General features: G+C 34.1%; 3 protein-coding genes across 7 annotated transcripts; 1 reads left to right on the forward strand and 2 right to left on the reverse strand.

The window, feature by feature from the left end:
* Positions 1-3,027, forward strand: LOC114736227 (uncharacterized). 4 transcript variants are annotated; one of them, XM_028924016.1, is made up of 4 exons: positions 1-245; positions 765-1,043; positions 1,185-2,126; positions 2,339-3,027. In XM_028924016.1, exons 3-4 carry the CDS (start codon positions 1,216-1,218, stop codon positions 2,814-2,816), a joined length of 1,389 nt encoding a protein of 462 aa, XP_028779849.1. In that variant the 5' UTR covers positions 1-245; positions 765-1,043; positions 1,185-1,215; the 3' UTR covers positions 2,817-3,027. The 4 variants fall into 4 exon arrangements, with proteins under 4 accessions (XP_028779849.1, XP_028779850.1, XP_028779847.1 ...); XM_028924017.1 differs by having other exon boundaries at positions 765-1,039; XM_028924014.1 differs by lacking the exon at positions 765-1,043.
* Positions 3,028-5,188: 2,161 nt separating this feature from the next.
* Positions 5,189-6,929, reverse strand: LOC114736230 (uncharacterized protein At4g00950-like). The gene is made up of 2 exons (XM_028924021.1): positions 6,143-6,929; positions 5,189-5,638 (listed from the first exon to the last, which is right to left on the reverse strand). The coding sequence occupies exons 1-2, from the start codon at positions 6,752-6,754 to the stop codon at positions 5,552-5,554; spliced, it is 699 nt and encodes a 232-aa protein (XP_028779854.1). The 5' UTR covers positions 6,755-6,929; the 3' UTR covers positions 5,189-5,551.
* Positions 6,930-16,842: 9,913 nt separating this feature from the next.
* Positions 16,843-22,170, reverse strand: LOC114736225 (auxin response factor 18). Of its 2 annotated transcripts, none has more exons than XM_028924012.1 (15): positions 21,366-22,170; positions 20,835-20,950; positions 20,609-20,704; positions 20,459-20,515; positions 20,025-20,177; positions 19,723-19,807; positions 19,449-19,539; positions 19,186-19,350; positions 18,976-19,089; positions 18,819-18,891; positions 18,595-18,742; positions 18,158-18,254; positions 17,626-18,121; positions 17,296-17,483; positions 16,843-17,202 (listed from the first exon to the last, which is right to left on the reverse strand). In XM_028924012.1, exons 1-15 carry the CDS (start codon positions 21,418-21,420, stop codon positions 17,052-17,054), a joined length of 2,085 nt encoding a protein of 694 aa, XP_028779845.1. In that variant the 5' UTR covers positions 21,421-22,170; the 3' UTR covers positions 16,843-17,051. The 2 variants fall into 2 exon arrangements, with proteins under 2 accessions (XP_028779845.1, XP_028779844.1); XM_028924011.1 differs by having other exon boundaries at positions 17,626-18,254; positions 21,366-21,511; positions 21,769-22,169.
* Positions 22,171-22,617: the final 447 nt, after the last annotated feature.

The following is a 22,617-nucleotide window of genomic DNA, read 5'->3' on the forward strand; positions in this document are numbered from 1 at the left end:
ACGCAAAAGCAGAAAAAAAGCCTCTGAAAACCGACGCCAAAGAATGATAACGAGAACACAGAAAAAAGCACACAATTCTTGGCCTCTTCTGATGAGCGTCATCTTCGTCATCTTCATCTTCTTTCTTTCACTGTGATGATTCATTTGGATCCCTATTCGATTCTCATCTTTCGCATCTATATTAGTCTTCCCCAGTTCGCTGCCTTCCTTTAGTTTTCTTCCACTGTCTGCATATTGCGCTCTGGGTACGTCCTCTCGATCCTTCTCTGTGGTCCTCTGTTTTCTGTCTTTTCCTTGCAGTATAGGCATGTTTCATCCTTGTCATACTATTCAGTGTATGTTGGACGTTTTGGGCTTCTTTAACTGATTGCAAATATATATGTCGAATGAATAATATGTTATCTTTAATGCAACTGTGTGCTATTTTATCTGGTTTGTGCATTTTCTTGTCCATGGTTCTGTTGCTCACTTCGACCAGATATACCCAATTTCTTGGTCATACGTTCTCAGTGCCATTATCAGTGGAGTACATGAGGAATTTAAAATTTGACTCCATAATAACTATCATGAAAATTGAGGCCTTGTTTTGCAGTGGACTCGACCATTGCAGTTTCAGATGATCTCCTCCTCCATTTTCCTTTGTTTTTTTTTTTTTTTGGTGGGGACTGGAGGGATCACAGTTAGATCCTAAAATCCAATTTAATAATAGTTAGGTACCAAAACAATTATTTGCATCTAATACTCCCTTATTTTTAACTTTTTAGATTATAATTGGCAACTGCTCCTCCACAATCTTGCAGCTGAAGATTGTTTTGAGACCTCACTGTTACTAAATTACTACCATGGAATCTAATTGTTATCCTCCCTTTGATGATAAACTCGAGGCAGAATACAGTATTATTTGCTGAAGCACGTTGGAATGGTTGTTTCTAGTAGTTGTGGTGCAAGCATTCACCTTATCTTTCTTTGAAGAGAGGGGGATCGTTCTTGCTGCTGCTGGAACACAATCATCCTTGTGTTATTGATCTGTTTTGACTATGTTGGTACAAGACCATCTAATTGTGAACCAGTTTCATCCATTTTAAGTGATTTCATCATTTCATGGTTTATGTGTTGCTGTGTGGAGTAAATATCTCTCCTGAGTTCTGAAGTTGTTTAACTCTTAACATCTTTTCCCATTCAAGGTAGTCATTATGAAGAAATCTTAGGCAAGTGATGGCAGCAGCAGAGGTCAGGGCTGTGTGGCAGAGAACTGCTAATCGTTGTTTTGTCCAAGAAGACGCAAAAAGAGCTCCCAAATTAGCATGTTGCCAACCTTCATGTGCATCATCTAAATTGGCTGATGCAGAACCAGCTAATGTAGCAGATGACTCAGCCAATGCTGCTGTTAATGTCATGCCTTTTAACCGGAAATCTTCATTTTCTCATCAATCTCCTGATTCGAGATGGTGGTTGCAGATGCAAACTAACTATGGGCATCAAAAGAGCACATTGCATCAGCAATCAAGTGCACTAGATGATGAACCAGAGATGTTGAAAACCAGTGATGAAGATGAAATATGCGAAGATTTTAGTTGCTTTGGTGATGAGGAGTATGATTCATTTTATCATGTGGACTATGATTCACGGGTTGATATGATGAAGAAAGCTACCAAGGATGAAATGCTAGAGGGATCTGGTGAAAAATCTCAGCCATTTGTGCAACTTATGGATATGACAGGAAAACATGAGGCAATGGAGATTGATAGTGTTGGTTGCTCAGTTTCCAAGCAAATGGATGAGTTCAATTTGGATAGCTCTTGGACTGAAGGTGATAAGGCTGAGCCATGGTGGCAAACTACAGATAGAGATGAGTTAGCTTCCTTTGTTTTGATGAGATCACTCGACAATATAGAAAATTGTGATCTTCCTCCACCTCGGAGGAAGTATGTAAGAAGACATCCATGTGATAGCATTGGTGATGAAAAAACAAGGACATCATGTGTTAACTGGGAGACAAAGTCCTGTGGCCTGTCCAACTTGACTACTCATGCTCAAGAGAGTTTGGATTCACGACTGGTGCATGGAAAACAAGGCGCGTCAGCTGATGAGAAGTTCTCACGTTGTGCATCTGAAAATCCTTCCAGGTAAAAGAATATTATCTGGCTGTAAATACTGGAATTTTGCCTTGCCTTTTGAGTTTTAAGTAGTCTGAATTCACTTGCCAAAATCTGTAAAAAAACAAATGCATTATTATTTTCTAGTACAAGTCTTTCTGTTAGTAGGGTCCAACTTAGGCATTTTCCAGGTTTTCATGGATGCTAATATTACCATGTTTGGACTTGCAACTTCGTAACAGTTACACGACCGTGCATAAGGATACCACAGAGGAGCAACAAGCTTTTGAGGGGGATCCGGGCAAAGCTCAACTAATGGAAGCATTGTGCCATTCTCAAACACGAGCGAGAGAAGCAGAAGGCGCGGCAAAACAAGCATATGCTGAGAAAGAGCAAGTTGTCAGACTCATTTTTAAGCAGGCATCGCAACTTTTTGCGTATAAGCAATGGTTTAGGTTGCTGCAGCTGGAAACATTGCTCGCTCAAATCAAGAATAAGGACCAGCCACTCTCAACTCTATTGCCTGCGGCACTTCCATGGATTACTTGTGAAGGAAGAAAGCTGAGGAAGAGAAGGCAGAAGTTGCTTAAAACCAAACGACAAAGACCAACAAGTGAAAGTGTTACAACGTATGCTGTTGCATTTGCTTTAGGACTCTCAATTGTTGGTGCTGGCTTGCTCTTAGGATGCTGTGCGGGTTGGATGTTACCTCATTTGTAGTTTGTTTTATTTAATGATTTGAAATATAGTCCTGCTTTTTCATGGAGTTGATAGAGAAGGGGAATAGGTAAACAGGGAGAGAAGCTGCATTTATTGTGTTGTATGGGTATCTAGTTGTGTAAATTTTTGTGGTCCTTAACTATCTTAATTTGACATCTAACTTGTGTGATGAATGCTACGTGAGATTTTGCACATGAAATGTGGGGGTGAAGATGAAGCATGAGCACTAGTTTTTGGTTCTATCAGTGTTTAGTTTTCATTGCTCCCATTCTCTTTCCACAGAAGGGTGGGAGATGTCAGAAAGTGAAGAGCAGCTCCATATGGGCTAAAGAATACTGTTTCAGAAAAATGAAATCTAAAGAACTAAATTTCGTTGGCAAAAAAAAAAAAAACAAAGAAAAGAAAAAACAACTAAAGAACTTAAACTCGTCAAATCAGCAGCTGAAATCAAGTTATCCCTACTTCTTTTTTGATACTGTTCCGGTCTTAAATGAGTCTTACCTTAAAACCAGAGGAGTATTGTACTTCTTATGCTTACTATTTATGGATGTATTTTTATCAACAAACTATAATGGGTTCGTGCTATTTTTGTATTTTATTATAACATGTATTTGTCCTTTTATTAAAAAAAATAATGTAATGTCGTATTTTGAGACCTGGGAAGCATAATGTGGGAAGTGAAGTGTAACAAGCAAGTGTCAGTGTCATTGGTTATCTCGCACGTGGGTTTGGAAAGCCTTCTAAAATCACTTTTTTGGCTAAAACCAGTGTTTCCACCACGTGTTAACAAATAAAACCCTAGAAAAAAAATTTAGAGTTAATAAATTTTTTTATCTCTCAAATTTGCTCTCATTTTGAATTTTAGTCTTTCAAATTTTAAACCATAGGTTTTAGTCTCTCAAGTTTTTATTTCATTTAAAATATTGGTTTTTATAATTCAATAAAAATCTTGGTCATTTTATTTTGAGGGACGACAGCTAAAATGAGGATAAACAAAAATTATACTCCTCCGGTCCTAATTATAAGACCCAATTGACTTATTTGAGGAGATTAAGGAAGTAAGTTAAGTTAGTTATTTATAATAAATAAGTGTTGTCATTCCTAAAATATCCTTGCTAATTAAGTATATTGGCTAAAACTATTATTATTAGAAGGATTATCTTGGAAAAAAATGCATAAATATAAGAGACAAAATGGATTGGGTTTTATAATTAGGACCAAATAAAAAGTCAAATTGGGTCTTATAATAAGGACCGGAGGAGTATTAACTCAAAAATCTAATAGATTTTGAAAACACTAAACGTTGGTTTTGGTATAAGCTCCAGAGATCAAAATCTAACAATATAATCCAAGCCCTACTAATCCTCACGGGACTCGTAGGAGTCAGCTTGGGACGTGCCAAGTTTGTGACATACATTATCACTTGGACGGTTGGACCACTACCGGGGAAATGGTCTTTTGCTGTAATTCTAATAGGGGGTGTTTGGTAAACACACAAAGCATTTTAAAAAATATTTTTACATAATTCAAAATAAAATTTTTTTATATATTTATTTTATATATTTTAAAATTATGATTTAATTTCTTTCTGAACACACAAAAGACCAAAGCAAGGCATCTTCCGTGTTTGATTATAAAAAGACAAGAGGTACTGCCATGTACGTCTTGTTTCATGTCACGGGGGCGATACCGCATCCTTACTTTTTAGTGTGCGCGTGTATATTCCCATCTTCATATTCCATAAATCGCACCGGATGTGCACTGTTTATCCTGCTATCATAGAGGCAGCCCGTTGCCGTTATCAAAGGATTCATAAACACCGTCATTAACAACGTTTGTAGATTTTTGTTTCATATTCATAAATCCCATACAAAGGAACCCAAGTCCAAGGAAGGAAGAAGCAAGCTTGAAAGCAGGCTCAATGAGCTGAAACGCAAACCCACATAAAAGCTTATAACTTGTTTGGAACAGCAATAGAATCCTTTGAAAACAACTTTTTAATTATAATTTATAAAATACAAAATAAATATCTAAAAAGAATTGTTTCTAATTACATGAATAAGTATTTTTGGGAACCCCAATCATGATCCCAAGTTAGTTAAGAGGATTTCATTCAAAGCTTGCTTAAGAAGTTGATTTCCACACCTCAACATTGCCGCTATAGATGAAGAACTTTGTTTTCTTGCATTTAAAGCCTTTGAACTTGTTACGTGGGATCAAAGTGAAGGCTTTTTGTCTACTCAAAATATGAAAACAGTGCAGTATAGCATTTACTGTTTGTAGCTTCCAACAACCAGAAAAATCATCGGCCGTGGTCGGATATCTGGAGCAAAATATTTAAAGGGAATTATGATGAGGACAATGATATGCTCTGGAATAAACTAATCGTAAAGAATTATTGATTCACACCATGATTGCGTAAGAGGATATTTCGGGTTTGTGTTTGCTCTTTGATGTGCGAGCCAAAATAACAGAGATGGCATCGGTTGAAAAACCTGTCCAACTTAGCTCACATGGGCAGATCCACGGCTTCCACAGTAATAAAAATCGAATCCTAAGTCCTGAAGCATTGTGTTTTTGTAACTGTGGAAGAAACTGGTCCTGCCTGCCATTTTCAATAACTGTCATCCTCTTCCATTAAAAGATAACATTGTACAGATGATGCAGCTGATAACTTTTGACACAGCATTACAGAAAATTATTTTGACTTCATCATAAGTAACAGAGATAAATATCTACTGCTTAAGCCCATACCCACCACCTTTCTTCTGTTTCTTGATCCGCCATGGAACCACCTGCTTCAAGCTCCCTGTGATTGTTGTCTGCAGAGTTGAAAACAGACCACATTGCATCATTATCGAACACGTTCACCTTCGCAGTTTTATTTAGCCCCTTTGACACGGGGGGAAAAAAAAAGGAATAAAAAAATTTCACTGCTTTTGATAAAAGTTTCTTGCTTTATCCACAAAAGAGTTGTCACTAAAAGAATGGAGGACCATCTTTGGAAGCAAAATCTAGATTTTGCAGTAAAATCAGCAATTTCCTTGAGAAAACAGCTGCCCTGTAGTAGCTTTCTACTTAAAACAGTAAAGCTGTGTTTTTTTGGTTTAACGAGGAACTTAAAGAACAATGGCCGAATTCAAGTGGGGATCTTGGCAAGAATGTTACTGTTAATCAGAACTCCATTCCTAGTGAAACTGATCGCGTCTACAACACATTGAAATTAGTCTTCCAAACACGAATAGCTGCAAAGCCATAACTAAATTCCAGAACACAAAAGCAGAGTGCTAAACAGAAATTATTCCAGGACAGAGGAAAAAACTTACCCAGACGCAAGACTTGGCTTGGCAAACGCTAGAAAAGCTGCCAGATCGCTTCATCTTGTGACTTCCTCCACCAATAATATCACTATCATCACAGTCCCTATTATCAGCAGAGGATGGAAAGACATAACTACCCCAACTCACTTCTCTTCTGACTCTCAAACCCTTCTTCCTCCAAGACCCAAACCACCCTCCTCCTTTCTCTCTGAGTCCTCCTCTGTTCAGAACCAGAGCTCCAAGCCTACCTTTCTCATCACTGAAAGAGCCACCCACTCTAAAAGAAGGAGGAGACCGAAAGCTCTCGCTGCTCGCAGAAGAGCCCTCCAAGACGGAAGTGGGTGAGAGTAACTTGGTAAGCTTGGCTTCAAAAAGCAGTCTTGGAGGCAAATCCAAGGACTTTGGAGGAAGATCACTAGTGGGGTTGTTGTTGAAGGGGACAAGAGCAGTACAAGGCCTGGGCTTTCCTGGCTCTTCTTCCCAGCGAAATGGGACTGAAGCTGAAGTATGAAGAGGAGGCGTGGCGGCGCCGGAGTGCTCCGGTGACGGCATTGACGGGACAGAGAGCAACAAGGGTAGTTTTGGTATAGAGGAATGCTCTTCTGCATCAGAATTCATCTTTCTGTTCTTCTCTTTCTTTTCTTCCTTCCTTCTCAGTACTGTGCGTGTGAATGGTGTTTAGGTGCTTTACTGGGGACAAAGGGAAGGGAAGAGAGAATGAGGAAGGAAAGGAGGAGGATGAAGCTGAAGCTTTGCCTTTCACAGCAGAAAATATTGGTTCTTTCTTTCCGTCACGTTTAGCCTCTCACTGAGGGAAAACTCCAAAAAGCAGCATCCTTTATCGTGAGTTTTTCCTGTTGTGCATAGGACAACGTGTTCCCACCATATATAACAATTAATTAATTACAACTACGATAATGGTATAAAAAGGAAATGGCAAATTAAATACTCAATGATCAAATATTATATAGTCAATGTACATACTATACCTCTCATTCAAAAAAAAAGAAGAAGTACATACTATACCTCCGGCTGTTAATATAAAAATTTATTTTATTTTTATTTTGATGTTAAATATAAAATCTCAATCTATTTTATTTTTCATATTTATTTATTTTTAATATAATTTTTGTAATAATAATAGTTCTAACTAATATATTTAATTAGTAAATATATTTTAGAAAAAAAACAATACATATTTATTATAAATAACTTATTTTTTTAATTTGTTTAAATTAATTAATTAGCCCTCATCTTAAACAGTACTCCTCCGGTCCTTAATCTAAAACTTATTTAACTAATTTGATTAGATTAAAAAATTTAGGTAAGTTAATTAATTATAAAAAAATGATATATTTTTTTTAAAATACCATAATCATCTTTCTTAATACCCCATCTTCCTCTTCTACTTGATTATGATTGAGGGAGTATCCATAGAAGTAATTTAGAAAAAACTGATAAATATGATAAATGAATTTTATATTTAGAATTAAAACTAACTTAAAAATTAAATCTTATATTAAAGACGGACGAGTATTAAGTAAACATCGGCAGTGTATCCAGTGTGTACGCACGTCACGCAGCAAAGCTACTCTTCTTTCCGTCTTTCTTAAAATACCGGATTGCAAGCTCAGTAGCTTTACACGGATTAAGGCACACATCCCAAGAGATACGGATTCAAATCCCACGGCTAACAACAGGCTTGTTGTGTTTAATGACTTGTCAGACTTGTATTATTATACTAACAAAAAATTAACATTAAAAAAAATTATAAATTTTCCATTCAGTTACTTGGTACTTCAAAATCATAGTGCAGAAAGTGATATACAGTTAAATGACAAAAATATTCTTATATTAAAAAGTTTATTAACAAGCTGTAAATTGATAATGACAAGTGTTGAATATCAAATGATAAGAAATATACTGGCAATAAAAAGTTATTCATTAATAAGTTGTAAACTGTCAATAATAAGTACTCCTCCAATCCTTATTATAGGACCCAATTTTTGAGTTGGTTTTAGTCCTAAATATAAGACCCATTTATCATATTAATTTTCTCTAAATTATCCCTATAGATACTCCCTCAACCATAATCAAGTAGAAGAGGGAGAGGGGGTATTAGAAAGATGATTATGGTATTTTAGGAAAAATTTGTCACTTTTCTTATAATTAACTAACTTACCTAACTTCTTTAATCTAATCAAATTAGTTAAATGGGTCTTATATTAAGGATTGGAGGAGTATTAAACAACTAATGATAAAAAGTGCACTAGCAATGACAAATTTGATAGTTTTTTTCCTCTCAGATCAAGTACCGCTTCCTCTTCTCAAATTTTAAACTCGTAAGTATCTAAATTAGAATATTATAATTTTTAACATCTTTTTATATCATTTTCTCTAACACTAATTGCTGGTATAAAAATAATTCAAAAGGCAGTAGTAAACAAATATTGAAAGTAAAAAACGGGCAGTATTCCATCTTTAAAGCCAAAAAAGAAAATGCAATTACATATACACCAATACAAGCACTATGCTTTGCTTATATTTCACTTGCGAAATCGAAGATGCCCTCATAAATACAACTGTGAGGGGCAATTCTCTTCAAAATATTATTGGGTACTAAATATAAATATATATATATATATATGTTAACAGAAATTTAAAATTTGGCTCGCAACTATTAATTGAAATGACCCTTTTTAAATTAAAGCCTTTTAGTAAATATCATTTTTCATCCTTCATAAAATGTAGTTTTTTTTTTGCTGTTTCCCTTTAGCTAGCGTATAAAAATATCTTAAATTCATGAATATAAACAAGTGGCTATCTAGTTTTGGTTTCTTTGTTGGGTTCAGAAACCCCAAATGGCCAAAAAAAAATCTCATAAACTTGTTTTCCTTTTTTTATTTTAATATAAATGAAGCAATAGGATAAAAGGCACAGAAAAAAAAATATCAGCATCAAAAGCAAAGACAGAACAATTTGTGTAGGAACTAATGTTTGGGGTGAACAAGACTCCTCAAAAGGAAAATTGTGGTTGTGATGAACTCTCCAATACACTCACTACACACATAACACGTTATTTTAAGAATTGTCTCCTCTTTAATCCACATATCATGCAATCCGGTTTCTCTTTTGCTAATTATACATTACACGCTCCACATAATTTGGATTTATGCTTTTTTTTAAATTACATTATTTATAGGCCTTAAATAGTATTATTTATTTCGGATTTTATGTAATGCATGCAAAAAGTCGTTTGTGTGATTTTTTTTGGTCAGAACGTTTGTGTAATTTAACATAACATATAATTTTTTTGTGGATGGAAGAAGCCAGATATGGTTTTGGATTGCAAATAAGTGATGGAAATAAATTGTGGAGTGAGAAGTGAAGAGAGGGTAGGCTTAGTACGAGTCACATATTGACACAAAGGCTGTGTTTAGGGAATAAATCACCCAAACACTCACTCAAAAACCAAAATCATGGTTTTGGAAAAAGCAAAAAATTTTTGTTTTTTGAGAAAGAGGGAGAGTGTAAGAGCCTATAGGATATGTATCTTGTTATTTTTTTTATAAACATATTTTTTTCATAAACATATTTAATCTTATATTTTATAAATATATATACATATTAATTATTTATTAATTATACTATCTTATGTATTATTAATTATGTTAATAAAAAATATATTATTAACAATTTTATTCCTTCAAATTAAAATATATCATAAAATCTATTTTTTTGTAATTATCATATTAACTTATGTCTTTTTTTAGTAATTTGTATATATAAAAAGTGTTTCTGATAACAACTATCCAAACACTCTCACTTCTCCAAATCACTTTTTCATAAAATCTATTCTTTCAGAATCTATTCTCCAAAATCACTTTTCCAAACCCCGGTTTGGTTTCATCCAAACACACCTAAAATGTCCTGCCAAACAGGTCATTCCTATTTGCCACCAAAGTCCCCTATTAGGTTCCCTACTCTAAATGCCAGGTTTCGCCAGTTAACTTCTCGAATTTATATCAAGTCCGTCCGGCTGTCAATATAAAAACCTGTTGATTAATTTAAATAAATTAAAAAAATTAATTAAATTGATTATTTATAAAATATAAATGTTTTTTTTAAATACTCGTACTACTTAAATATTATTTAATGAAATATTTAACATGTATAAACTACAATAAGAATTTAGAAAAATAGATAAATATAAGAAATAAAATAGATTAGAGTCTTATATTTATAATCAAATTGAAAATCAAATGACCTCTTATATTAAGAATCAGATAGTATATTTTAAGCAAAAAAACAGTTTTTTGTCCCTACAATTGCAAGCAAGTTATCCATAATATTTCATTACTTATTAGTGAGTGATTTGTTAATATTCTCCTAAACAATAAGTTTTGAACTGTTCTGTTAAACAAAAAAAAAACAAAAGGTTTTGAATTAAAGGGCATGACGTTATGATTTTGAAGAGTGCGTGGTGTGAGCAATCTGAAGTTCAGTATATGAAGGGTTGACCCGAAAGCTGTGGTTGATTAGCGTGTAATAAAAGGCTCATGATACGACAAAATGGTTGTGCACACATGCTCTCCTCTCAATTATCTTATTCTTGTTAGTGGCTCCCACAAATACCACTTAATTTGTACTACCTCATATAGACAGCTAACTTATTAATATCAAAAAATTAATTAAATTATTTATTTATAATAAATAAATATTATTTTTATTAATAATACGTATTTGTGTCACTCATTGATAATAACTCCTTAACATGTGTAATCATTACAAGATTATTCGAGAGCCAAAAGAATAAATATCAAAAACAAAATAAATTGAGCTTTTTATTTAATATTAAATTCAATCTCTAACTCACTTTTATATTAAAGATAACAGACAGTATTTTGATTGGCATTACCCTAAATCCAAAAGTCAGCAACGTTGAATTAGAGACACCATCCTCTTACACTCGGAGTCAAAAGAACAACCTCACACACATGGGGATGTATCATTATATTATTTTTTTATCTTTAATATAAGAGTTAGTTAACTAATTTGAGTAGATTAAAAAAATTTATTAAATTCGTTATTTATAATAATTAAATATTATTTTTCTAAAATATCCTTATTAATTATGTATCAGCTAAAATTACCATTTGATTAAACTTTTAACATGTAGAACTACCAGAAAGACTGTTTTAAAAAATTAAAAAAATATGAGAAACAAAATGAATTGAGATCTTATATTTGTAACCAAATTTAAAATTAAATTAATTCTTATATTAAAAATCAGAAATAATATATAAGTGTGCGTGACTATAAAGAAACAAACCCAGATAATGAGAAATAAAAACAAGAAAAGTTATTCGCAAAAATTAAAGATACAGATTTATAATTGGTTGGTGAGAGTATTTAATAAATGGCAACCAGGACACAGATTCATACACCACACCCACACTCTCTTTCATATTTTTTGGCATTTGAAAGGGGAAAGATACACACATATACTATGTTGGAACTAATTTACAAACGCCATGAAGTTTTAAAAACCGTCCAAGAAAATAATGATGGCATTTATTTAGACAGAAGATGCATTTCCTTGTTAACTTCTTTTTTCCTTTAATTTCACCGTTCATACAAATTGACGGTTGAATTATAAAAAATATATTTTTAATTGGAATTAAATGATTAAACGTACCACTTTGTTCCTTATTACAGGTTATTACTCCATCCTTAATTACAAGAACCTTTTGGCCAATTTGTGCTTTTTAAGAAAACAATTAAAATTAGTTAAAAACAATTAATATATAACAAATATAATTTTTTTCAAATATATCCCTAATAAATGTAAGAGATTAATAATAGGATAAATAGAGAGAGAATGTATGGAGACAGAATGCAATATATGAAATTTATTAGGGGTAAAATAAGTAACAATGCATTAAATGTTCAGACAAACTAAAAAAAAACCTTATAAAAAGGGACCAATCTATTAAAAAAAAGATCTTATAATTAGGCACGGAGAGAGTACTTGTACTCCAAAAGTTTGTTTTAAAATATAAGTCACTTATAGTATAATTAATAATATTTTTCCAATTTTACCCCTATTAATTTAATAAAAAATTAATTAATTTAAGTCCAAAGCAATGGCTCTTCAAAACACGTCCTTCTCCCTCTCCATCTCTCTCTCTCAACTTTTCATTTCCTATACAGTCTGTCCCCTCCTCTCTTTCTCTCCCTCAACATATTTTTAAATATCTTTATTTAACAAGGGTAAATGTGAAAAAAAAACTGGTTAATCTAATATATTTTTTAGTTTTTGTATTTGAGATACAAGTGACTTATAATAAGGAACAGAATGGTAGTCTTTCTTGGCACATAACACAAGATTAAAGTAAATAAAAAGGTGGGTCCTGTGCCTTGATTGGCCCACAGAGATTTCATATCATCACCCAATCTTTAAACCTAATCCAAATAAACATCAAAGCCCAAGTTTGATTGCCCTTCCTTACAGTACCAACCCAAACAAACCCCATTAAAGCAATTTACTTAAATTAATTAATCAATCAATCATTACTAATGAATGTTCACTGAGTGGAAAAAGCAATCATTTTAAGTGCTAGAATGCACCTTAGAGGAACCATGAATCATAAACAGTAGTATTACTCCCTCTGCTCTAAAATATACTGTGTTGAGGTATTTTGGGGGTTTAAAATAAAAATAATGCTTCAAGTCATTATTATTATTATTATTTTGCGAAAACACCCATTTTGGATAGCAATTTTTTAATAATATTTACAGTTAACTAAGGATAAATTTGGGGGAAAAAATGCCTTGCTACAAATTCAATTAGCTAAACTTTGCGCTCCATTTTTTATATCTTATTTTAATGTTTCTACGGATGGGTTGAAAGCTTTAATTAATATGTTAAAATATTGCCTTTCAAAAAGTGGCGGATAAAATGAAATGAAGGGAGTAACTTTAACTGTAGGTATTTAGTTTTATATGTCAATGAGTTATATATCATCTACATATTTAGTTCTAGGCCTGAGCAATATGTTCACAGGAACATAGAATACCTTGTAGGTGCATGTTTCCCACTACATATTACGGAATTTGAGAAATAATTTGTAAGCAATGCAATTTGTTCTAGTTTTTCAAAAATAATTGTATGTCTTATTGTTAAGTAATGTCTACCCAAGTACTGATGGGCCCCCATAACCCTGCCACATGGTTTTCTTTATCCATATGTTTATCTTCTTTTTTTAACCATTTATCCACATCTTTCAATTCTTGCTTAATTTAAATGATATTGAGTATTTTCTGCTCAACCCAGGCCTTGTGATTTTTATATACTACTATTTGATTTGTTTTTTTCTAGGCACATGTATTATCCATTCAAAGCAATCTTATTTAAAACACTGTGGGCACTAAACATGGATATTTTTTTAGCCAGGATTTAAATATTGGCTTGCCACATTGTAAGGGATTAATTTCATCCGTTAGACCCAACTCCTATTGGTACTTCTATTTGATATGGTTTTGCTACAAAAAGATTTAGAGAAGTTGGGTTAAGGAGCCCGCCAGGAGTAGGGCATGCTTCCAGACTCAGATATACAGGTACTTACAAATCGTCCACCTATAAGGTCCTCACATTAGCAAATTCAAATTTACGATTTTGTGGGTTATGAGATGACTTCTTACTAAATGAATTAACTTTTGTTAGTTATCATTATTTGATATTGATCTTAATAAGCATGATGGTCGCCCATGAGGCTTAAGAATATGAAAGATACATATTTTAGGGAAGCCTTAAGCCCATCAACATTGTTTTTTGGTTTTTGGCCAATGGCCAGTATCAACATTGTTTTATAAAACAACTATTTACCGCACTCCGAATTAACTGGTACCAAAAATGAAGCTCAAACCAGCCCATCTTTTGTTCCTCCATTTTGCCCCTTTAAAAAAAAAAAAGGTGAAAGTAAACCAACCCATCTTAATTGTGTTACTCGTTTGTAAGCTCTCTTTTGGGTTAGTACTCCCCGGGGATTTTTATTTTTTTAGAAATAAATATAAACAGTGTAAGGGAGTAAACATCTAGAATTATTAGAATAGAAAGATAATAAAACGAGGATTTGATAAAATTTCGATCGTTCAAACCTCATTCGAATCTGTATCATCCATAATTTTTAAAAATGATGAACACAGGAGATAGGTGTCAGGGGGTATGGACACCAAAACCTTTATTATCATCTCATTTATTGAATTACAATGAGCTCTAACCAAACAAGCCATTCAAAGCTAACACTAAAATGCATGCTGTTCCCCAAAAAGAAAAAAAGAGAAAAATGGAAAATTGTTCTTCAGCTATGGAGAGTGGTAATGGGGGAAAAAAATCACAAAATAGGGAGAGATTATAAAGGGCAAATTATTAGTTTCGAAGTTGGTAAAATTAAACGAAAACAAAATATAATATTACTTCTAGTGCTTAATATAATAGTTAGTTAATAAATTTGAATAGATTAAGAAATTTTATTAAGTTTGGCTAAAAAAAAAAAGAAGTTTGTTAAATTAACTATTTGTAATAAATAAGTGTTATTTTCTTTAAAATACTTTTACTAGTCATATGTATTAGTTAAAACTATCATTCGATGAAACATTTAACATATATAACTACTGTTAAGACTACTTCAAAAAAAATATAATAGACAAAGTAGATTAAGATCTTATATTCAATATCAAATTAAAATATTTAATATCAAATTAAAAGTAATACTTAAAAAAGAGTGCAAAATGGGAGCAGGAAGATGACAGTGACGCATAATCATGTGATGATCAAATCTCAGACATTAATTTCGGATTTTGGTTCATGTCACCTACCATGTGTCCCATTTACAGCCACTATACTCAATGTAATGGAAACTCATGAGGTCCCACTTTGACTGTCTCTTATTTTTGCTCACTTCCCTGCCACCATTCTTCTCCTATCTTCCAATTATAAATATATAAAAAGAATTTTATCTTGTAAACTTTAAAATTTAAACCTTAATTATTTCTAAATTAAAGTATTTTCACATTAAAAAAATTAAGCAGTCTGCACATCTTCTCAAAGTGTGTATATTAATTGTTGAAGTCTAAAAAAAGAATATTTAAATTTAAAATATATAAAAAATAAATTTATACTCCTCCGGTCCTATATTTTTAAAAAATATATATAAGTCTTATATTTAGGATCGGAAGAGTATTATTTTCAAATTTTAAAAGTGCAAAGTATTTGTATGCCACTTGCATTTTATTTTTAAAAAAAAGATTCGGCTTTTATTTATTCTTTTTCTTTTGATTTGTCGTTTCTTAGAGAAGGTTGTTGTATTAGAAACTAATTAAGTATCAGGCCAAAAAAAAAAAAGAAATTAATTAAGTAATTAATAATAATGCCACCAAATGCCAACACCATATCTTTTTATGCCCTGAAAAGTTAAGAGAGGGAGGGAGACGAATCTTATGCATTTTGGGTGATTTTATGACTCATCTCAACTCAGATTCCACATTCACTCGTTCTTCTAATTAAGCACAATCAATTCATCAACCCCTTTTAGCTTCAACTGAACACCAAGTTTCAAAAAAGAACATAAGTATTCATAATTCATAAACAGAAAAAAAATGTATACAGGTGATCTTCTAATCTTTTCTAAGATTTTATCCTGATCCCCTAATTTTATAAGGTATCTTTTTCAGTCATTAACCATGTTTGTCTCAAATCATAATTTTTTTTTTGTTAACAATCATTGTTATCTTGAAAATTAAATTTAATCTCAACCCCCAATTCAACAGTGATAAAATCCGAGTTGGTACTTAGGACTACTTTGACTAAACTCTCGTGACAACTAAAGTTTAAAACAAGTTTGTCAAAGTTCCTCTCTCTTAATAAATTATCAAAATATTAGCATGAAGCTAGATAGTGTTTATTATATCCGAAAACATGGTGCTTATATTTTGACCATTATTTATCAACACTTATTTTAGCTATTATTATTTTTGAATTTGTCTCTATCCTATATTACTCTATCATTACTTCTTCTTTTTTTTTCAAATTGTCAAAACTACTATTTTAAAAGCAGTTGCGTTAACTTCAATCCCTTCCCGCTTTCTTTCAGTTCCAAAAACTTTTGAGATGGAACATTACTTGCATGGATAATAGGCAATTCTTTAAAATTATTTTTAAACACATTTTTAATGAGAATGGTTAGAAATAAGTGAAATAAATTAAATTTTCTAGTCGATCTCAACATAGAATAAAAAATATCAATGCAGAATTAAAAACTGCTGGTAAAAAACAAAACATAGAATACTACTCCCAATTCTTAATATAAAACCTAATTGACTAATTTAAGAAGATTAAAAAATTAATTAAATTAGTTATCTGTAATAAATAGGTATTATTTTTTTCTAAAATATCTTTACTAATCATATACATTGACTAAAACTATTATTTAATAAAACTTTGAACATATGTAATTACAATAAGAACTATTTTGAAAATAAATAAAAAAAAAAACAACATGAATTAAAATGTTATAATTAGAACTAAATTAAAAATAAAAATAGTTGTATTCAGAAAAAAAATACAAGATATGTTTAGAATAAGTTATATTTTTATGGAGGCATTCTTGGATGTAAGATGGTAACTGAGCAGCGAAAAAGAGGCATTCTTGTGAACATCATGTTATTATTGAACTGATTGAAGTCCACTTAAATACTTGCACTACCACACTGTTCTTAAGAGTTCCATAAATTTAAACAAACCCAAATTATCTTAAGACCACCTTCCCTAACCCCGTTGCTCACACAAACGCTAACACCCTTCCCCCACCCACCAAAAAAAAGAAAAAAGTTGAACAGTCAAAAGAGATTAAATCTACTGACTTTCATCCTTATTCTGTGAATTCGCCGTGATGAGAGTTTCATCATCTTCTGATGAAGATGGAGGAACCGGGCAGAGTGTATTCGTCTTCTTCACTTCCTCGCTTGGATATATGATAATCCTCTTCACCATTTTACAGAACTCCCTGCAAATGCAGCCAACCAGATATTTACAATCAACTAACCTCTCATTAAGCAACCAATCTGGGGAACGTTACTGTTCAAGTTAAGTTACTTACGGCCATGGATCATCGCCCACGAGCATCATGTCATTCTCATCGTCCGTGAAAGTAACCGCCCATTTGTTCTGTGCACGAAGCTCTCCCTTAATATCGAACAACTTCTCGAGCTCTTCGATCAGGCTGTCGTAGCCATTCAACATAGTCAAGTCAACAGCACGACCAACAGCCACTCCTTGCATTTGTACCTTCTCATCCAAACAATACACTCGAGTCATTCCTTAAAATATGAAACAATTCACACAAAAACTACTGCACTGTGATCAAGAATGTCCTTGGGTTTTGTCACATCCTAAATTCACTCCTCAGGTATTTTGTCTCATCATGTACCTTTGTGCGAGTCCTTGTGGATGGTAAAGATGCCTGCTTGCCCTGCCTCTCATTTGGGGTTGCATTAGACGTTTCGTTCTTCTGCTCCTTTTTGGACACGGAACAATTGGGGTTCTGACTTGTCTTATTTTCACATGCAACAACAGGATTAGATTCTTTGGAACCACTAGGACTGGCAATGCAGACTCTTGAGTCTTTCTCTGGAGGAGCAACATTATTAGAGTTGTTAGTCAAATTAACACCAAATAGCCGGCACCCCACAGGATTCTCAGTAGATTTCTTTCCGTTCTCAACTTGATCATATGCTGGAGCATCATTTGGCCAAGAAGAGACGGGGGGACAACCAGAGATAGAAGATTGAACTGCAACAGCTTTGTTGTTTTTGGGGTCAGCAAAACAGTTTGGAGAGATGTTCAAATGTGATGAAGGCCACGTTCCTTCGATCCGGACTCTAGAGTTGCAGGAGCTACTGTTGTTCATAGCATTGCCATTTATGTTCTGCCTTGCGTTCCATAGAACCTGGTTTTCATTGCTCTGGGCTTCTGCTGTGCCGCTTAGTGGAGCAAGTTCATGGGACTGGGATGACCCGTGATACCAGAATGCTGAAGCAGCCGAATTGGAAATCATTTCTGCAACCAATCAGTGAAGTAAGTGATGCAGGTAGAGAAAGATGAATTATTGTTGATTCTGTCGTTGTTTGGATTCGTGATTCTATAATAATCAGAGTAATATTAGGATATTAGGATTAAGCGAGGAGTGATCAATAAAGGTTTAAGGACCAAGGGAAATATTAGCCCATGGAAGTATCTTGTTAAGATTAGAATTTAGAAAGTTTTGTGACAGTTGCATATGAAGCTGTGAGCAAATGAAATAGTGATTCCCTTTGATTTCTGATACAATAATTTGATAGATTTTTCACATTTGTTTCAAAGGAAGCCTACGAGAAGTGAGGGCAAAATTATCTGCTACCAGAAGATGGAACATCGGCAGGCCGAGACCTCTTGCTCTTTATGGCTGGTTGAACGAGATTTACAGGTGCAGAAGCCACAAAAGGTTCTATCTCCCAAGGAGAAACCCTCTCTGGCCTTGGGATTGTTGCAGGTTCATCCCATTGTACCTAATGACAAAGAAAATGTAATAGATCCAATGCAAAGAACACAATCAACATATCAACAATTTCAAATGATGTTCACCTTCAACGACCTCCACTTTGAGTCTTGCCACTCTGGAGATAAATCCCCAACACCAACAATTGTTCCTGAAAACCTGGCCAAAGGATCATACAGCAATAAATGACCAACTTAAAGAACAGCAAAACTCCATGATTATGATGTTAATTGACATATATACCTTCTCTCAGGCGAATCATCTCCCTCAAATCTCATCTTGAAACGCATGCCAACTGAGAACTTATTGTTGATTGCCGCGAGATATTTGTTTAAACCAATTATATACTGTCTAGTCCTGAATTAGATCAACATAAAAGGAAGGCACTGTAAGGCAGAGATCCAAACTAGTCAATGGCATCACATTATTATAAGATCCATTCAGACTTCAGACCTTGGTTTGTAGTAAACTACAAACATGGTACGAGTGGCAACAGCATGGGAAGCAGTGGCAAGCACTCCAAGATGCATGCTCTGGCTTGATATCACAGATGAAGGCATTGGACTCTGTTGCCGGGCAAGGCGCCGGACACCAACTCTCAGTTCTCCATTCTCTCCCCTACAAAATTTTAGAGACCAAAACCACGGACAACCTCAGCAATAGATATGGCAAAAGTATGCAGCACAAAATAACAGAAGCTGTCAAAACTGAACTACCTCAAAAACACGAATGCGTCTCCAGCTACCAATCTTTTGGAAGTGACAAATGTACTCCAGCCAGTTGTTAGCAAGTGTCTCCTTGGTTGACCTAATCAATACAAATGGAAAACCACAATGCCACTGAAATAGAGCTTAAACAAGACAATGTTCCTATGAATTCTATTCATATAAAATCATGATGTTTCATTAAGTTGATACTTCAGATATTCTACATCCCACTGAAAAAAAAAATGTCCATGAAGCAAGGTTTAAATATAGAATTTCAAATTACCTCTGAATATATGCTTAAATTTCCACTCAAACCCATGAAGATCCTTTGCTGCTAACTCCTGAGTAGGAGTTGCTTGAGTCATGTCCTATCGCATACATAAATGAATTGTTAGGCATGGAAAACTGAAACTAATTAGAGCAGGTCTTGTGCATTTACCCTTGAGCCTGATATAAGTCATATTGTCCATAAACAGTATAGCTCCCTATATGTTCTTAATATATCATATTGGCATTGAATATTGATGAAATTTATGTGATAAAAGGATGCAGCCACGGCAAAGGAAGAGCACAAGAGCAAGATACCAATTGAGGCAAGCACTCATTAGCATGCTTCCGCAGAACTGAGAATCCTCCATGCGTGCTAGTATCAGATGCTGTTAGTATTTTGCAAAATGAATGAAAGGCCTGAGTCCGAGTCTCTGGTGGACAAGGATCAGAACTGGTAGGCTCAGTTTGCTGCATAACCCACACAAAGAAAAACCCTTCATCAATTTTCAATTTTATTAAAAAGTAAAAATATCTGAGAGTTTAAAGTTCATAACTATTTCATTCATTTTAGAGTAGTCTTCCACTACTAGCCAATGAATGGTACGTAAGAATGAGAAAAGTTTCATATTTTAGATGATTAGCAATAATTAGCAATTAGCACAATGGGAAATTCTGTTATTTCATGTTCTCAGCTGCCAAACAGACAGAAAAGACTAAAGCAGAAAAGTATAGGAGGCAAATATTCTCACATCTGATTCTGGAAGCAAAGTAATCCGAGCATAAACTTCATCAGTGTCTGGTTCCGCCTACAAATTGAGAAAAAATATAAATTCCATACATACACAATTACTTTTACTGAACGACCAAGGAAGTTCACAAGAGAATCAAATCAGCAGTACCAATAACTGAATGTGCATGACACGGCATAGAATCTTAGATGAAATGTTGAAATGGGGAATTTGTTGGTTCAATTCCTGATTCGTTGATGCTTGCAACTGCACAAACGCAGACGCCAAAAAGTTGAAGTACAAGAATGAGGAAAACAAGATTTCGGACGAATTTGAAAGCAACTGTAACCCTAAAATGGCAAAAGGAACAAGAAGGGCCTTGAAGGAAAGAGCATACTTGTTCCATGTGACCCTGAGGGAAGTAAAAAACTCTCTCCCCAGAACGAGGAACATCCACCAGAGGCCCAGCGCACAGCTTCCATAACTCTGTATACAGATCGTCATCTGCCAAACCTGTTAAACATAAATTACAAAAACATCAACAAAAGGTTCAGAACTTTGAATCTCCCGTCTGTGAATGCTAAGAATGCAAAGAAATAAACAGTAAAGGAAGTCTATTTCTCTGCATGGTTTCTGAGAAAGTGAAGGAGAAGTCAACAAAGTTTCTTCTAGATCAAAATCGTCCCTCAGCTGGATCAGTCCCCTGCTTCTGGTTTAACCCAGTAACGGTGCAGAACCAAAATTTTCATAGTAACCCATTTAGTTCCCCCTTTACAGCAGGAAAAAAAGCATGAAACTCTCACTTTTACATCAAAAGATTAAAACACCCCCATGAGTACTTGCGCAAAAACAAAGACGTTTTCCTTTTTCTCCAAAACTTTCTCAGCATCCAAACAGAGTAATCCTGCATAAAAGCATAGCCATTGACCTGTATCCGGCTGAGAACTGGTCGGGCCCCCGAGATTACACCCCAGATGTGCCATTCAACAGACAGAGAAAGCACGTCGCAGCAGGGAACAGAAGAAGAAGAAAAGGAAAACCCACAGAAACAAAAATCCAAAAGCTCAGCAGCTCCTATACACGCAGCCACAACAATAGATTACCCCATCAAGAGAGAGAAAGCACTAACCAGACAAAACAGTTATGCGAGCGAGTAATGATAATAATTAGCGAGTAGTTATTTTTTCAGTAACGAATATGAATTGCCCCTTCTCTTCTTCTTGGTGTTTTTTCTCCCCCCCCCCCCCCTTTTCTTTTTTCCCTCTCAAAAATCTGCAGCTTCAAGTTTCGGTTACAAAATAGCCACCGAAATCCCTTTTATTTTTTCTTGCCTTCGAAGTCTGAAGCTCCTCTCCAAGAACCAAAACCCCTTTTGGAGCTTCAGATTTTTCGGAAAGCCCCGAAGGATGATGATGGGGCTCCTTCCTTTTGCTGCTGTCGTTGTCGTTGATTATTGTTTCGCCTGCAAAGAACTGAATCAACGTGACCAAATATCCAAGGCTACTTTATCTGAGTCATAGTACAGTTGCGCTGTTTCTCTGTTTCTCTCTCCATCTCTGTGTCACTCATCTAGCTCTGCGCTCTCTCTCTCTCTCTCTCTCTCTCTCTCTCTCTTCTCTTGCGCTCTTTCTTTCTCATTTCTCAGTCTCTCCTTTGTTTTGCGTTTGAGAAGTTGAGAGCCTCAAACTTCTCTCTCTCTAGTCTTCTGCATAGACTGTGGTCCTCTGGTCTACCAAAAGAGATTCAGCTACGTATCCTTCTATGGATTGTTCTCCGTTACTCATTGGCCAACTAGAAACTGTTCTCGTTTTTCTCTTTTCAATGCGAAATAAATCATGTCCTGCAAACCATAATAAAGGGCGTGTTTGCTTATTTAATTCAAAAAAATAAAAATATGAGAAAACTTAAAAATCATTTTAATCCATAATTTTTTTTAATCCTAAATAGGCCAGTAATCATTAAAGGAATTATTACAGCTGCTGTCCTTGGTCAGTTAGTCATACGTTGTACAGAACCTAAATAAATACATGTGATGATACTGGTTGTATATAGAGTAGGGTATAACTATACAGATAGTAGAATATGTGTCTGTTCTAAATATAAATATACAAACCAACTAATTAATTTATAAATATTAATTAAATCCGTTTAATGGGTTATTGATTAAAAAATGTGTTGTT

The sequence above is a fragment of the Neltuma alba genome, unplaced genomic scaffold, assembly GCF_004799145.2.
Source record: "Neltuma alba isolate B1F8T4 unplaced genomic scaffold, ASM479914v2 tig00013319_pilon, whole genome shotgun sequence".
Taxonomy (NCBI): Eukaryota; Viridiplantae; Streptophyta; class Magnoliopsida; order Fabales; family Fabaceae; genus Neltuma; species Neltuma alba.